The sequence below is a fragment of the Carcharodon carcharias genome, chromosome 23 (genome assembly GCF_017639515.1).
Source record: "Carcharodon carcharias isolate sCarCar2 chromosome 23, sCarCar2.pri, whole genome shotgun sequence".
NCBI lineage: Eukaryota > Metazoa > Chordata > Chondrichthyes > Lamniformes > Lamnidae > Carcharodon > Carcharodon carcharias.
Genome location: NC_054489.1, coordinates 33932198 through 33950692, shown reverse-complemented (window position 1 = coordinate 33950692; position 18495 = coordinate 33932198). Strand labels below are relative to the sequence as shown.

At 40.1% G+C, this 18495-nt stretch overlaps 1 protein-coding gene across 1 annotated transcript in view; it reads right to left on the bottom strand.

The window, feature by feature from the left end:
• Positions 1–10468, bottom strand: part of sumo1 (small ubiquitin like modifier 1) — a 40556-nt gene extending 30088 nt beyond the window's left edge. Inside the window, exon 1 of the mRNA XM_041173582.1 lies at positions 10329–10468. Coding sequence (XP_041029516.1) covers positions 10329–10340 — 12 coding nt within the window. The 5' untranslated portion in view covers positions 10341–10468. The remainder of the gene's footprint in view (positions 1–10328) is intronic.
• Between the last annotated feature and the right edge of the window lie 8027 nt (positions 10469–18495).

The window sequence follows — 18495 nt, the reverse complement described above, 5'->3', positions numbered from 1 at the left end:
CTTATACTGCATGCTTTCAAAACCAGTAGATGGAGGGATAACAGTTTTTTCAAAAGGGCTCACCTCACCCTATTATGTGAGTGCAGAATATGCTGTTTTCCTATTTATTTCAAAAAGAAAGGTTAATGTTTTGGGTGTGACTCTGCATCAGAACTTGCCCTGCTGTTTTTATTACACCCTGGTGTTTGTGGATTCAAGTTAGGCACCAGGAAGGTGAAAAGCCATAGCAAATGCAATTTTTCTTTCAGCTCCAGCACCTTTCACTGTTCTGCTTCAGAGCTGTTTATTCAAGTTTGAAAGTCACAGAACACACCAGGAGATAAACATGAACTTAACTGAATGGTGAAGAGACAAATGGCTACAATTTAAAAGATCATTAAGGCTCAAATGTGTTAAGATGTACTAAGGTCCAATTTTTCTACTTAGTATTTGCTTCTTTGGCAAAGTAGCATTTGCTTTAATTCCTGGACTACAAATACATCACATCTGTTATCTCCTGAAAAATACAACATTTAAGTGACATTTTATGATTAATCTGTATTAATATACACTAGATGACAAGCTTGGAACCTGTGACTAGTACAGGCTGGGGTTACATAATTGATAATCCAAATCCTGACTGGATCTCAAAATGGAAATTTGTTTCAAGTAGTTATGCTATGTAATGCACATTTAGTTAAAACCAATGCATCGCTTTTCTGTTTTGCACTCTACATCACCACTCCATTTAACATGCCCATATCAACTGTTATGCATTCATACACAACAAACTGGTTTCCTGATATTGTGCAAGTGTACACTGATAGCCTAAATGATATGGGATTATATTTTATCAATAGACAGTTAACAGAACAGACATTTCATGCCACTTAACACTATACACAATAATTCAGCAAACTGCACAAATAGGTCTCCCTCTGCTGCTCATATTTCAGAATCCAATTGCCATCACAGTTTCCCTAAAAAGTAGGCCTATGATCCTGCTATTGACAAAGGAAGCTGGATTGAGTAATGAAAGGCAGAGGTTCATTGCGTCTGATGTGGATCTCAATACAAAAAAGTGAAGTCTAGCATATCTACAAGAAATTCCTTTCTAATCTGAACATAAAAATAGGAGAGCAGTGGAAAGACACTAAAATAAAAATAAAAATACCTGGAAAAACTCAGCAGGTTTGGCAGCACCTGCAGAGAGGAACTTCATATTTCACCTCTCTTCTATTTTTACTTAGTTCTGTTGAAGAGTCATACGGACTCGAAACGTTAACTGTGTTCCTCTACAGTGGCTCTGTAGGATACCTTTTAGGCAAAATAATAGATATAAAATAATATGATTTTGGGAGAGCTTTATTTTTGTTTACAATTTCTTAAGGGTCAAGGGGAAAAAATTGGATCCTGGTTTTCAAGTTTTGTTCTGTATTTAATACATTTCCTTTAAATTTTCAATTAAGTAGAATTGCAAAGAGAAAGAAATAACGTTTAAAGAAGTTAAAATATTGACATTTATCTACATTTTGAGAAAATCACAATACTTGGCAAACAACACAAGCCTCTGCAAAAAAGATGCCTCCTCCATCCACTATGGCCTTCCCAAATTTCAAGGATTCAACTTGCTCTCCAAGATCTTCCAATGACACTTCTGTATTAGTGACTAGAAACAAGCAACAGCAGCCCAAAGTGATTTCCCTTCATTTTCTTGCATACTTAACTTTGGGACTCAATCTCCAGTTGTATGACAAAGTTAAGGTCTGAGCATCATTGGCTGGGTTTATATCCTGTCCAGGATTAAAAACTTTTTAAAGTAAATCTTCATAGAAGGATGTAGCGAGGACCATTATTACAGAAGTATAAAAATACAGACTGCTGTACCATTGAAACATCATTGCCATTCATGGTCATATATGAGTTTTGATTTTATAATAAAACTGCAGAAAATTCCATTAATTTCAATTACAAGATGGCAACTATGAATAAATCTATATAGAAGTTGAGCTTTAAAGTAAATATTGCCATGACTCAGCTGTACATAGCATATAAACAATTCCTGATTTTAATATTGTGTAAATCACACTCAACGCTCAAAAAACATCATCATAGGAAAGTATTTGTCCTCCACTGTGTTAAAGAATGGCATAATGTGGGCTGACCAAGCTTCCCTGGATGGCAAGAGGTCAATCTGAACTGTGCCAGCATAAGGTGCCAAACACAACCATCTACACAGGGATGCAAAACTGAAGTTACCTTTGACCAATCTTCACTACTTGAAGACTGTCCTCTCAGCTGTGGTGTGATGTTAAGCGTGGGATAAACCTCAAAGAGGAAGGCAACTTTCTTAGGTTCATAGTATTCATTCTTAATACCTATTTTTTGTGTAACAGATTTTTGTTTTTGTTATTTTCCCTGTAGCGATATCTCTAAGCTAATCAGAAGCAGCAGTATAGCTTGTTAAAGGTAAGTTATGTTTGATTATGTTCCAAAGGAGAGTCATATTGGACCTGAAATGTTAACTCTGTTTCTCTCTCCACAGATCCTGCCAGGCTTGCTGAATTTTTCCAGCACTTTTTATTCCAGATCTCCAGCATCTGTAATACTTTGCTTTTATTTTAATGTTTGATTAATCTAGTTGAATCTTTTGAGGAAGTCACTAATAGGATAAACAAGGGAGGATCTATTGGTGTCATCCACATGGATTACCAGAAGGCATTCAATAAAGTTCTACACAAAAGGTTATCGGCAAGAGTGAGAAAAGGAGGTAGCCTTTTAACTTGGGTCAGAAAAAGAGAGTATGGTGATAAAGGATGTGTTCAGATTGGCAAAAAGTTCCACCCAGGGATCTGTTTTAAAGTCTCAACTTCTCATTATATTTATCAATAACTTGGATGCACAATCCCATTCCTTCATCCAAGTTTACAGATAACAACATATTAGAAGGGATAATAAATAGTGCAGGAAGTTGTAAAGGGACTTAGTCAGATTCAGTGAGTTGGCAAAGCTAGTTGTGAAGTTCAATATGGCAAGTGGGGGGCACTTTGGACCCAATAAAGATAAATTGGAATATTGGCTAAATGGTGAGAAACTGGAATTATGGGGAAGCAAAAAGGTTTGGGATTTCATGTACACAAATAATATAAATTGAGCAGACAGGTACTAACAGCGATCAAAAAGATTAATGTAATGAAAACAAAAAACTGCGGATGCTGGAAATCCAAAACAAAAACAGAATTACCTGGAAAAATTCAGCAGGTCTGGCAGCATCGGCGGAGAAGAAAAAAGTTGACGTTTTGAGTCCTCGTGATGTTGGAGGGTCATGAGGACTCGAAACGTCAACTCTTTTCTTCTCCGCCGATGCTGCCAGACCTGCTGAGTTTTTCCAAGATTAATGTAATGTTGGCTTTTCTCAAGGGGCCGGATTACAAAATGGAGGAAGTGATGTTTCAACTGAGTAGTGCCTTGGTCAGATATCATCTCGAGTACTATGTTCTGTTTTGGACACTGCATCTTAGAAAGGAGAGGGTGCAGCACAGATTTGCCAGAATAATATCAAGTTTAGAGTGTTAAATTATGAAGACACATTGAATAAACTTGACTAGTATTCTCTTGACTACAGTAGAATGAAGAATAACCCTAACCTAACCAAGGTATTTAAAATGTTACACACATTTGATAGTTTTCCTGTGTCTACCCTATTTCCTCTGGTGGCAGAATCAAGGACAATGGGATTATAGCTTTGAATTAGGGCTAGGACATTTAGGAGAGAAATCAGGAAGCACTATTTTATACAAAGGTTAGTAGGAATCTGCACACTCTCCCCCAAAAGGCTCTGTGATGCTGGGGATAACTGAAGCCTGAGAGACTCAGATCAATAGAGCTTTGTTAGGCAAGGGTATCAAGACATGTGGATCTATGACAGGTACTTGGAGTTGAGGTTCAGATCAGTCATGATCTAACTACATGGCAGAGCAGGCTTGAACATTTGAACACCCTAATCCTGTTTCTATCTCACAAAACAAAGGGCATGTACAACTACACCAAGACTGAAATTAAAAAGTCAGTGAGCCTCCAGTGTTTTTCTTTTAGTTAAGCTAGCTTTTTATTGAAGTTTTCCATTAAAGGTTCAAGCTAAAATAATACAAACACTAAGAATTTGCTTACAAATCTTATGTAACAATTCCTATACATGATAGCCCTGGTGCTTATCAGATACTGTAATAGGACAAATTCTGCAAGGCTGCACACCTAGTGTAGTGCTGTACTAGTCAGCCGCACAAGTCAAAGACTAAGACCTGTGGTATTATAGCTCTAACTGCTATTTATGCTCCCATCAAAGCAAATGCAAACTCATCAAATTTGCTTCACATCTCAAACCAAACAGAAATTTATATGTGTTGGTTCACCAATCTGATCTCTAAGGTCTTGTGATCCAGGGGCCTCTACTCTTACAGCTAATATCAACATGTTCTCTCTTCCATCCCAACAATATGAAACATTTCCTGGATTAGGTAGAAGAAAACAACACTAAGGTTCCGCTGTTAAATCACAACCAATAACCACTGTTACAGGTATGTGTATGCTGAAAACTTGCATACCCAATGCTCATACACAAATGCTCTCATATTAGTAGATCTCCCATGGTGTTGCTTGTGTTGTTCATAGAATACAGTAGAACTACAGGGTCACCTAGTGGCTGATCTACAGCTGTAGTGTCACCAAAGCCTCTTTACACAGAGAAAATCATTCCAGAATCAGGCATTAACTATAATATTTTTAAAAATCTTATGCCTGTGCATATTGCCCGTCTATTATTATAAATTCCTATGCCCATGAAAACTGCTCATGTAAAATTATCACATTGTAATTGCATCTTCTGGTCAATAGTAGGTCCATGGCCTCTCCCAGCTCTCCATCCAATGCTTCAACTAATTTTATTCCACTGCTTCTCAAACATAATTGTGTTACTTAACTAGAAACAATATGAAATCAAAATATTAAAATAAAAACAGTGCTACGGACAAGGGAGGACAAGTGCTAGGACTTGCCCTTTCCTTCTCACTCCTCGATTACTCATAACTGTTTTTTTAAAATATTTAAGGATGAAGGTGTCAATTCAGTGTCTGTACTTAACCATTTATGTGCTGATTGCAAAGAACTCAGTCTGACAAGCTTTCGGGTTTAACACAAAGGGGTTAATTTTTGAGCTAAAAACTCACCCAATAATATTTAAAAAAGGCAAACACATATCCTGACCTTCGCAACACACACACAGACGTAGAAGTTATAGAGTAGAGGAAATTAACTTTTGGCCAAGATTCAATGATAAAAGACATAAGACATAAGAGAGAGAGAGAGAGAAAAAAAAAAGAAATCACAGTTTAGGAGTCCTTTGCTGTTGTTTGTGGTTGAGGCAGTTCTTTCTGGTCCTTGTTTTTTTCCCTTGGAATTGCTGCTTTGGAATTTTGAAGTGTCTTTCAGAACTTTGCTGTCTGTTGGTCCCAGTATAAGTAGGCAGAGTTCCTTTCGATTGAATTTCTCTATGATGTATTCCAAAACGTAACAGAGATAGGGTTCTGAACTTGAGACAGCAGGGAGAGATGGTGTTACTGATCCATTTGCATACCTCTTCTTCTGTTCCAGTAACAACAGACAAGTTTAATATCATAGCTTTTCATAAGACCGTTTTGGTCACTTGACAGCTGCTATTGGTATACAATGGACAGGGGCGGGGGGGATCCATTGGTGGGGTGGATAGCCTTAGATTACAGGAGGCTATATAGTTGAGCTGGTCAGAAGAGCTGATCAATGGCAAATGGAATTTAACCCGGATAAGTGAAAGGTGCTGCACTTTGGCAGGACAAACAAGGCACGGGAATACACGGAGAATGGTAGGAACCTGGAAAGTATCAAGGGTCAGAGGGACCTTGATGTGCATGCTCACCAGTCCCTTAAAGTAGCAGGACAAGTAGATAAGGTGGTTAAGAAGGCATATCGGATACTTGCCTTTATTAGCCGAGGAATAGAATATAAGAGCAGGGAGGTTATGCTGGAACTGTATAAAACACTGGTTAGGCCACTGCTAGAGTATTGTGTGCAGTTCTGGAATCCGCATTATAGGAAGGATGTGATTGCACTGGAGAGAGTGCAGAGGAGATTTACCAGGATGTTGCCTGGGCTGCAGAGTTTTAGTTATGAAGAGAGATTGGATAGACTGGGGTTATTTTCCCTGGAGCAGAGGAGATTGAGGGAGGACATGACTGAGGTGTATAAAATTATGAGGGGCGTAGATAGGGTAGACAGGAAGGAACTTTTTCCCTTGGTGGAGGGATCAATAGCCAGGGGGCATAGATTTAAGGTAAGGGGCAGGAAGTTTAGAGGGGATGCGAGGAAGAATTTTTTTCACCCAGAGGGTAGTGGGAATCTGCAACTCACTGCCTGAAAGGGTGGTAGAGTCAGAAACCCTCATAACGTTTAAGTATTTGGATGTGCTTGCGATGCCACGGCATACAAGGCTATGGGCCTAGTGCTGGAAAATGGGATTAGAATAGGTACATGTTTGACCGGCGCAGACTCGATGGGCAAAAAGTCTCATGGTCCATTGTCCTTGTGTTGTTGATTGTAGATAATGGCAGGTGTAAAGTCCATCAGGGGGACAACCTGTAGCTATGTCTCCTAGCAAATCCACGTTCAGAAGTTTCCAGACTTGGCCAATATGTAGGTTAGGTGGCTTCTGCAGCCATTTTAAACTCAGTGTTTGCTTGGCATAAGTCCTTTTAAAGAAGCTCAATATAAATATCTGACCAGCCAATGAAATTAAAAATTAATGTTCCACATACATCATCATGACAACAGAACTGATGACATTGTATATATCAACACTGGGCTTACCAGATTTCCAGAGTCAATGTAGAACTACAGAATGATTTTACAGATGCTGATTTGTGTCAGATTTCTTTCTGGTTCTGAATGTTGCCTGAAGTTTCCCAATTTTATCACTTTCATTTAGTCCTCAAGAACAGAAAAATGCCAAAACATACAACTCGCGATGAAACCACTCACTGATAGCTTCTGTAGCTGATTTCAGCTGTACCTGTACTTTTAAGTCTGAATGAGAAATTGCCTGATTCAAAACAATTCTTGATAAATATAATTGTGCGAGTGCATCTGTGTGTAAATATACACATACAATGCGGCGAAGAGCAGTGGGAAACCAGGGGCTTGGGAAGCCTACAAAGACCAACAGAGGACAACTAAAAAAGAAATAAGGAGGGAGAAGATTAAATATGAGAGTAAACTGGCCAGTAATATAAAAGAAGATTGCAAGAGTTTTTTTAGATATATAAAGGGTAAGAGAGAGGCAAAAGTGGACATTGGGCTGCTGGAAAATGATGCTGGAGAAGTAGTAGTGGAGAACAAAGAAATGGCGGAGGAACTGAATAGGTACTTTGCATCAGTCTTCACAGTGGAAGACATGAGTGACATCCCCAAATTTCAAGAGAGTCGGGGGGCAGAGATGAGTATGGTGGCCATTACCAAGGAGAAGATGCTGGGAAAACTGAAAGGTCTGAAGATGGATAAATCACCTGGACCAGATGGATTACACCCCAGAGTTCTGAAGGAGATAGCTGAAGAGATAGTGGAGGCGTTAGTGGTGATCTTTCAGGAATCACTGGAGTCAGGGAAGGTCCCAGAGGACTGGAAAATCGCTAATGTAACCCCCGTTTAAAGAAGGGAGTGAAGTAAAAGATGGGAAATTACAGGCCGATTAACCTGACCTCGGTCATTGGTAAGATTTGAGAGTCCATTATTAAGGATGAGATTTCAGAATACTTGGAAGTGCATGGTAAAATAGGGCAAAGTCAGCATGGTTTCATCAAGGGGAGGTCATGCCTGACAAATCTGTTAGAATTCTTTGAGGAGGTAATGAGTAGGTTAGACAAAGGAGAGCCAATGGATATTATCTACTTGGACTTCCAGAAGGCCTTTGACAAGATGCCACACAGGAGGCTGCTCAGTAAGATAAGAGCCCATGGTGTTAGAGGCAAGATACTAGCATGGATAGAAGATTGGCTACATGGCAGGAGGCAGAGAGTGGGGATAAGGGGGTCCTTCTCAGGATGGCGGCCGGTGACTAGTGGAGTTCCGCAGGGGTCAGTGTTGGGACCACAACTTTTCACTTTATACATTAATGATCTAGATGAAGGAACTGAGGGCATCCTGGCTAAGTTTGCAGATGATACAAATATAGGTGGAGGGACAGGTAGTATTGAGGAGGCGGGGAGGCTGCAGAAGAATTTGGACAGGTTAGGAGAATGGGCAAAGAAGTGGCAGATGGAATACAACGTGGGCAAGTGTGAGGTCATGCACTTTGGAGGAAGAATAGAGGCATAGACTATTTTCTAAATGGGGAGAGAATTCAGAAATCAGGAGTGCAAAGGGACTTGGGAGTTCTAGTCCAGGATTCTCTTAAGGTTAACTTGCAGGTTGACGCGGTAGTTAGGAAGGCAAATGCAATGTTGGCATTTATTTTGAGAGGAGTAGAATATAAAAACAGGGATGTGCTGCTGAGGCTTTATAAGGCTCTGGTCAGACCACATTTAGAATATTGTGAGCAATTCTGGGCCCCGTATCTTAGGAAGGATGTGCTGGCCCTGAGAGAGGGTCCAGAGGAGGTTCATGTGAATGATCCCAGGAATGAAAGGCTTAACATATGAGGAACGTTTGAGGACTCTGGGTCTATATTCGATTGAAAGGATGAGGGGGGATCTGATTGAAAATGGGGTTGAGAAACTTATCAGCCATGACTGAATGGCAGAGCAGACTCGATGGGCCGACTGGCCTAATTTCTGCTCCTATGTCTTATGGTTTTAAATAAAGGACAGTGATGGGGATTGGTTCTCCATACTGAAGTACTCTATCATTCCTATGTTTATCTGCTGTAACACTTTGTAGACACAATTTCACTTTGAATGAAAATTGTGAGAATGTCTGTTTCACCACGTTAATCATTCAAGATTAGAAATCATATTCTCAGAAATTAAGACTTTTCACATATGTTTACTATCACAATTTTAACATTTTGTTAGAGAAAAACAAGCATTCTTCAGTTTTAAATTGAAGAGGAATTTCTGACTTTAAAAAGCTAGTTGATCAGCATGGTTTGGTTTCCACAACAAAAACCAGCTGTGGCATTTTCAAATAACTGGCATGTTAAAGCACTTGGAACCTCAGAAACAAAGTTTTAGGAGAGTTCATCCTAATCAATCTGTTGAGATGAGACGAGGAATGAGCTTGCTATCAAGCCAATCAACACAATGTGGATCTGGTAGGAGTGTCCACACTAAATGTGCTCAGACCGTTACTGTGATTAAATAAAAAAAATTTGTAATTTTGTTTAAGAAAGTTAAAATTCAGTTCACTTATCAAGTGCTGTATGCCTCAGTTTCAAGCCATGCACATAACTGTGCATTATAAACTTGATAAATTGTATGAATTTGAGTAGGATAAATTTTGTTGGTGACAGAGGAGTTAGTATCTCAAACAGATATAAAACCATATACACTGTAAACATTGCCTGTGCAGGCACAAATGATGCAGAATTATACTGGAGGCATTGCTGAAAAACAAAAATCAGATTCAAGCAGCAGTTATTAACAGTAAGCACACATATTACTGAACATAGGCACCTCATACTTCCACTGTTCTTTGAGCAATAACCTGGCTGGGAACTTTTACTCACCTTCAATTTTGCTCACTAGTTTCAGTAAACTATTTTAATTAATTAATCTCAAAATCCTTGAGCACGAGTTGACAGATCTGATTGTGAGAAATATAACATGAATACACATAATGCATTTTATGAAAAAATGAGTATTTCAGTTTACTTCCCATGGATTAATTACTCACTCTCCAAAGCATTGTACAGTATATTGACTCTGTAATTCATAACTAGCAAATTTTGTCGTGAAAAACTCTAAAAGATTCAGTACCATCTATAACATACTGTACACGCACACAAGGATAGGCCAACAATAATAATCAAAATTGAGCTGCAATCCAGCTCTATCTCTTGTTCTTCACTGTTCAGACTTTAAATAGCATTTGAACCACCCTTAAAGTTGCATTTTCACCATAAGTACATTATGCAACGAATTTAGACCAAAACAGAGCTGCAGGGCGCGTCCCCGATCTGTTAGGCGCGCACCCAAGCCTCACTCAGCTTCCTTTCCTTCCGCCTCCATTTGAACCCCGTGTTTGGATGCAATGTTACATTCAGCGACCGAAACACAGCATAACCCATCAGCCCAATGTTTGTTTTTTTTAAAATTGTAAAAACCTACCTGATCAGACATCTTAATACCGGACAGATGTAGTTAAAGAAGAATCCAATCACCAATAAATATCAACACTCTCACCAGCCACTTCTGCGCACCGATCAGCACAGCAAAACGTCATGTACGTCATGACGCACTCAAGCATCAGCGCATGACCCTACCATTAAATGCTTTCTGGGACTTGTAGTGTTTCCTACCAGTTTCCTAATCACTCACCGTTTTTACCACAGCGCCACCCGTCACAGGATGGGTGACTAGTTCCGGGTGCGCTTTTCTCCAACATCAGTAGGTGCCAACAAAAGAGAAACAACACTTCACACAAAGAACCCTGGGAGTAAGCTTTATTTTAAATGCTGGTTGAAAGGCCCAGACTGGTTCCAGTTTAAAGGTCTAATCACATACGTATCGCTGTATGAATTATCGTTTTTTGTGTGGCCTTGGTACACAAGTGCCAACTTGCAAAAATTTTAGTTTTCATTTGTGGTATGCAGGAGAGCCAGACGGTTTAGTAGACTTCTGGCTTCTTAAAAAGTTGTTAGTATTGGGAGTGGCAGCCAGTTCAAGATATGTGCTTTAAAAAGCTGGAGGCACTCATCAGGCAGTCATTGGAGAGAGAAACAGAATTAATGTTTCAGTTGGATGATGTTAGAGATAAATAGCTTTTAAACAAACTTAAGTCAAGAAAAGGGGCAGGGGAAAGAATAAAAGGTTCCAGTGAAGCTCAACGCAAACTGGAGGAACAGCACCTCATCTTCTGACCAGGCACTTTACAGTCTTCCAGACTTAATATTGAGTTCAACAATTTCAGATCATGATTCTCTCCTCCTTCCCCACCCCCTTTCCGATCCCCCTTTTTCCAATAATTTATAATTTTTTTTACAACTATTTCTTTCTTTTCCCTCCTATTTTTAAAATTTATTTCTATCTATTGTTTCATCTCCACCTTTTAGCCCATTTCAATCCCTTCCCCACACCCCACCCCATCCCCACTAGGGCCATCTGCCACTAGCTTGTCCTGCTTGCTACCCTTAATGTCCCCTTTGGCACATCACCACCATCAACACCCCTTTGTCCTTTTGTCTATGACATCTTTGGTAGTCTCTTCTTCGCCTCCACCTATAACTGGCTCTCTATCAAGCTCTTCTGTCCCAACCCCTTCTTTCAGCTTATATTTCATCTCATTTCTATATGTCTTAGTTCTGATGAAGGGTCATATGGACTCGAAACGTCAACTGTATCCCTCTCCGCAGATGCTGTCAGACCTGCTGAGTTTTTCCAGGTATTTTTGTTTTTGTTAAAGAATAAAAGGGAGCGGTCAGGGTACAGAGCAGAACACATGGCAACCCCATCATCTCAAAAGCAAGAAACGAACTCTGAAAAATCAAGAAATTTGGTATAAAAATCACAAGTTATTTTTTCAGTCATAAACCAAAATAGGTTGGCAATTGGTTTATAAACCTCATTGGCTTACTTAATCTCTTAACAGGTTAGCTCTTTAGAAAAATTGTATCATTGCATCTGAAAATGTTTTCCAAACACCTTAAAAAAAACTGTTATCTTGTGCATTCTGACTAAAAGGTTAATCAGCAGAAAGAAATTAGAGTATGAGAAGCTAGCTAGAAATGTAAAAATGGACAAGAGTTTCTACAGATATTTAAAAAGGAAAACAGTAAGGAAAGTGAAACAAAAACAAAAATACCTGGAAAAACTCAGCAGGTCTGACAGCATCTGCGGAGAGGGATACAGTTAACATTTCGAGTCCATATGACTCTTCATCAGAACTGGAAAGTGAATGTTGGTCACTAACAAGTGACAATGGGGAGTCAATAGTAGACAATAAGGAAATGGCATTTGAAATGAACAAATATTTTGCTTCTGTCTTCACTATAGGGGATATAAAAATATTCCAGTAACAGCTGTAAATCAGGAGGTGGAAGGGAGAGGGGAACTTAGTGAAATTACAATCACTAGGAAAGTAGTACTAAGCAAACTGATGGAGTTGTGGGCTGACAAGTCTCCAGGTTCTCATGGACTTCATCCTATGGTCTTAAAAGAGTTGGCTAATGAGGTAGCAGGTGTATTGGTGTCAATTTTCCAAATTTCCATAGATTCTGGAAAGGTTCCATCTGACTAGAAAGTAGCAATTATAACCCCTCTGTTCAAGAAGGGAGGGTGGCAGGAAACTATAGGCCAGTTAACTTGACATCTGTTGAGGGGGAAGGTATTAGAATCGATCATTAAGGAGGTTATAGCACTTAGAGAAGCCCAAGGTAATCGGGAAGAGTCAGCATGGTTTTGTGAAAGGGAAATCATGTTTAACCAATTTATTAGAGTTCTTTGAAGGAGTAACATGCACTATGGATAAATGGGAGCCTGTAAACATGCTCTACTTGGATTTCCAGAAGGCATTTGACAAGGTGCCACATCAAAGGTTATTGTAGAAAATAAAAGCTCATGGTGGAGGAGGTAACATATTAGCATGGATAGAAGATTGGCTGGCTGGCAGAAAACAGTATGCGTAAATGGATCTCTTTCTGACTGGTGGGGTGTGATGAGTGGGGTCTGTGCTGGGGCCTCAACTTTTTATAATTTATATCAATGACTTAGATGAGGAGAGTGAAGGCATGGTAGCTAAATTTGCAGATGACACAAAGATAGTAAAGTATGTTGTGAAGAGGACATGAGGTTGCAAGTGATTATAGATAGGTTGAGTCAGTGGGGAAAAAATCTAGCAGATGGAGTATCATGTAGGAAAATATTAAGTTCACTTTGGCAGAAAGAATAAAAAGCAGAATATTACTTAAATGGAGAACGGCTGCATAATTCTGAGGTGCAGAGGGATCTAGAAGTCACAAAATGTTAGTATGCAGGTACAGCAAGTAAGTAAGGCTAATGGAATGCTATCCTTTATTACGAGAGAAATTGAACATAAAAGTAAGGGTGTTATGCTTCAGTTATACAGGGTACTTGTGAGACCACATCTCGAATATTGTGTGCAGCTTTGGTCTCTTTATTTAAGGATAGATGTGAATATGTTGGAGGCGATACAGAGGAGGTTTACTAGATTGATACCTGGAATGAGCGGGTTGACTTATGGAGGAAAGATTAGACAGACTGAGCTTGTTTTCACTGGAGTTTAAAAGAGTGAGGGTTGACTTGATTGAAGTATATAAGATCCTGAACAGTATTGACAAGGTGAAATTGGAAAGAATATTTCCTCTGGTGGGTGAGTCCAAAAGTAGAGGGCACTGTTTTAAAATTAGGAATTGCCCTTTTAGGGCAGAGATGAGGAATTTTCTTTTCCTGAGGGTTGTGTCATTTTGGAAGTCTCTGCCTCCGGAGGCGGTTCATTGAATATTTTTCAGGCAGAGGTAGATAGATTCTTCTTAGGCAAGGATATCAAAGGTTATGGGGGGGTAGATGGGTATGTGGAATTCAAAACACAAACAGATCAGCCATGATCTTACTGAATGGCAGAACAGGTTTGAGGGGCTGAATGGCCTACTTCTCCTATTTCGTATGTTCGGATGACTCAGCAGACAGAGGAGTATGATGGCCAGCCTAGTATTTCTGGTTTGTGGAGTTGGAGAATGAAGCAGGTTTCTGTGGGGTATTCTAATTTGAGCCAAAAACTTCCTAAAACTGGGTGGTGTTTATCTGAGAGGCACATTAGTCCTTCTGTACATGTACACTCAATCGGTCACCCCCATGCATGCAATTATTCTGGAAAGCAACTATAGAAGAAACAAAAGTATGGCCTGCTGAAGCAAATTGCCAAGCCTAAATCAAAGCACAACTATTAGCAAGATACAAATAACTACTGTGATTAAAGAAACAATCCACAATTGGCTTGTGTAGCACTACAACTTGCAAACAAGCTCAACAACTGTACTAGAAACAATCAATCCACAATTTAAGCAGAAAGATTTATTTCTAGCAACATTACTATTGAGCAATTGACATTAACTACAAAACAAAGCACAACCAAAGGTACCAAGATCCAAGCAACAATCAACTTCAGGGACCAGAACAATTGCAGCAACTTCAGGTTCCAGGCCACAGGATGCAAGTAGCTTTAAGTTCTGGGCAAGGCAAGGCAAAATGGGTGGCTTCCGGCTCTAGGCATGGCACAAGCAAAGTAGACAACAAACAGCTTCAAGGCTCTAGGTAAGACAAATCAGGCAACAAAGAAATCTCGGGTTCCAGGCTCAGCAAAGCAACGTTATTTGGCAGGCCCCACTTCCAGTTTCCTCCACAAGAGGCTGCCAGGAGTCTGGCTGCATGCTTGGATGCAACTGATCAGATGCAGGACTGGTAAAATTGTAAGAACATGAGGGAGACTTAATTTTATGCAGAAATTGCATCTCTTACTATCAAGCTGGGAGAATTGGAATGAATGCAGCAGTGATTAAATGACAAAGGAGATGATGCTGGAATCTAGCATAAAACATCATCTCAATTAGCTCAAAACTTTTAGGTTACCTATTGCAGCTACATTTTTTTTATAATTTGGTGATTTCCTTGTCACCCAATCAGAGACCACCCAATCAGCTGCCTCTGCCTCCCTCCCTTCCTCTTGTCCATGGGTCAAACATCCTCTAAGATTTCCCTCTGTCCTGGCCCTGAACTTGCTTCTTTCTCTAGTTTCTCTCCTATCTCTCCTCATTCCCTCTCCTAGCTCAACTCATGCACAAGACCACCTTCTGCTTCCTTGACCCTATTCAAACTAAAGTGTTGATTACCTTATTTCTGATACTGTTAACAGTTCAATTCTGCAACCATCATCACCTCTTTCAAAAAAACCAACCCTTGACCTCTGTTCTTGCAAGCTACCACCCTGTCTCCAACCTCTTTCCTCTCCAAAGTCATTGAATGGCGCCTCTGAAATATGTCCCCGTACTTAATGTAATGAATCAAAGTTTGCTGATGATACCAAGCTAGGTGGGAAAGTAAGCTGTGGGGAGGACACAGAGAGGCTGCAAAGAGATATAGACAGGTTAAATGAGTGGGTAAACAAGATGGCAGGTGGAGTATTATATAGGAAAGTGTGAAGTTATTCATTTTGGTCATAAGAATAGGAGAGTATTTTTTAAAAGGTGTGAAATTTGTAAGTGTTGATGTTCAAAGAGATGTGGGTGTGCTTGTCCAAGGAACTCAAGGTTAGCATGCTGGTGGAGCAAGCAATTAGGGAGGCAAATGGCATGTTGGTCTTTATTGCAAGAGGATTAGAGTACAAGAATAAAGTCTTGCAGAATTTTGGCAAGACGACTTATGGAATACCGTGTGCAGTTTTGGTCTCCACATTTAAGAAAGCTCATACTTGTATTGGGGGCAGTACAGCGAAGGTTCACTAGATTGATTCTGGGATGAGGGAGTTGTCCTATGATGAAAGGCTAAGTAAATTGGGCTTATATTCTCTGAAGTTTAGAAGAATGAGAGGCTATCTCATTGAAACCTACAAAATTCTGAGGGGGTTTCATAGGGTAGGCACTTAGACTGTTTCCGCCGGTTGCGGAATCAAAAACACAGGAGCACAGTCTCAGGACAAGAAGCTAATCATTTAGAACTGAGAGGAGGAGAAATTACTTCACTCAAAGGGTTGTGAATCTTGGAAATTCTCTACCCCAGAAGGTTGTGGATGCTCCATCATTGAATACATTTAAGGCTGGGATTGACAGATTTTTGGTCTTGCAGGGAATTAAGGGATATGGGGAGCAGGCGGGAAAGTGGAGATGAAGCCAAGATGATTCATGATTGTATTGAATGGCGAAGTAGGCTTGAAGGGCCATTTGGTCTACTCCTGCTTCTATTTCTCATGTTCTTTCCTAGAATTCAATATTGGATTCCCTCCAGGTTTCCAAACTTGCCACAGTACCAGAACTCTTATCAAAGTCACAAATGTGAGGGACTAAGACCTCACCCTTTTTTTTAAAAATATAAAATATATAGAGATATACTCATTGCTATCTCTAAAGATTTAAAACTGGACAAAGACTTAAAATAGCTGAATCAATGTATGTCTGTGACTCTCAAACAAAAGAAGCTAGCTAGCAGTATCAGGGAAACTTGCATATCATTACCTCTGAGGGCCACTAATGACGCATTGTAGGCTGCACAGACTAAATTCAAAGAGCTACATATACAAAGGCCATCTCCATTTCATAACAGAGGCTGGCCAACAGGAGTCTGCTCATCTGCTAAGACAAAGGACCCTGCAACCTTCCTTTCAATTCTTAATGAATGAGACATTCAACAATCTTGGGGACCCAGGTGAGGGATACACATCCCTTGTCAAAGCCAGAGTGAAGAGATGGGAGTCGTGTGACATGGATCTCTGGTTTGTGGAACCAGTAATATTGCCTTGCTAAAAGCAAAATACTGCAGACGCTAGAAATCTGAAACCAAAACAGAAAATGCTGGAAAAACTCAGCACATCTAACAGCATCTGTGGAGAGAAAAACGGATTAATGTTTCAAGTCCGTATGACCCTTCTTCAGAGCTGAAGTGGAAATGTGATTAAATTTATACTTTTTAAATGGGGTGGAGCAGGTGAAGCTGGATAGAAGGCCAGTGGAGACAAAGGAGGGATTGACAAAGATGTCATGAACTAAAGGATAAAGGGAATGTTAATGGTAGTGGTTAGTGCTAAAAAAAAATGCTGCTGGTGACATAAAGATAAGAAAGCAAACTCTGATAATAGCAGAACAAGAGTAGCATTGTGCGAAAGAACAACATGGAACAAGTGACAGATGGCCCTGTAGGGGATGGGGTGGTGGGAGGAGGCAGTGGTGGGGAAAAAATGATAGAAAATGGAATAGAAGTGGGGATAAAAAAGGGGATAAAACCATGGGTAAATGAATTGCCTTGCTGTTCTGCAAAGCCTCAGTCTGCCATTTTACTTTCTAGCTAACAGCATCATAGACAAGGCACTCTGGCCCAGTTTGGACACCTGGCTCCCATCTACACTGCTTCTGTTGGCAGTTCTGTACCATCGCCTACAAGATTGATTCATCTCTGCATGCCTATCTCATCATGTGAAGTCAACACCACTGGAAAAGTGAATTATCCAGCATAGTTTTCAGTCCACCAACCTCCATGAAGGAATACCTCATTGGACTTTAATTCTGGACTCTGGAACCCATGTGAAACACTTTTTTCCTGTGGTCTCTGCACTGCAAGTATTTATTTATCTCCCTTTTACTATATGAATGCAAAGGAGGTAATTTTATGACTCTCCTCCCATGTTTTGAGTGTGTGCAAATAAACTAACCCTTTGAGTTCATCCTATCTCAAGTTTGTTGTGGGGTTATTAATAGAATACTGGATCACCCTAAACTGAAGGGTTGGGAAATACGCCACTGCTTATAAAGGGGGAAGCAAATCAAAAAACACGTTTCTGTTTATGGACAGGTGGTGAGAGGAGAAATCAGTGCTGTTTAAATTAACTCCCCTCCCGTCTGTAACAGAAATGACATTCAACGTCACTGTGACAAAGGTAAAGTACTGCTCCTCATCATTGTCAACCTTTCTGCAGCCTCTGACAACTTGGTCACACCAGCTTCCTTCAACACCTCTCTACCATTGTACACCTGGGTGGAACTGGTCTTGCCTGGTTCCATCATTATCTGTCTAATCATAGCCAGAACATTATCTGCAATGGTTTCTCTTCTGGCTTGAGTACCCTTACCTCTGGTGGTCCCTCAAGGATTGATTCGCCCCTTCCTATGTCCCATCTGCACGATGCCCTTCAGTAGCACCACCCAAAAATACAATATCAGTTTCCACACTGACGGCATTCGGTTCCACCTTGCCACCACCTCTCTCAACTCCTCCACTGGCTCTAAGTTGTCAAACTGTTTGTCTGAAATCCACCATGGAATAAGCAGAAATTTCCTCCAACTAAATATTGGGAAGTCCAGAGACATTATTTTTGATTCCCGTCAAAAGCCCTGTTCCCTAGCCTCTCCCTGGCAAAGTCTGATGTTGATCAAGTCTGTTTGCAACCTTGGCATTGTCTGACCCCTACCATGAGTTTCTGACCACATATTCATGCCTTCCCCAACACCATCTATTTCCACCTGCATAACATTACCCAACTGCACTCCTGCTTCAACTCACCTGATGTTGAAACTCTCATTCATGTCTTTATCTCTAGACTTGACTATTCCAATGG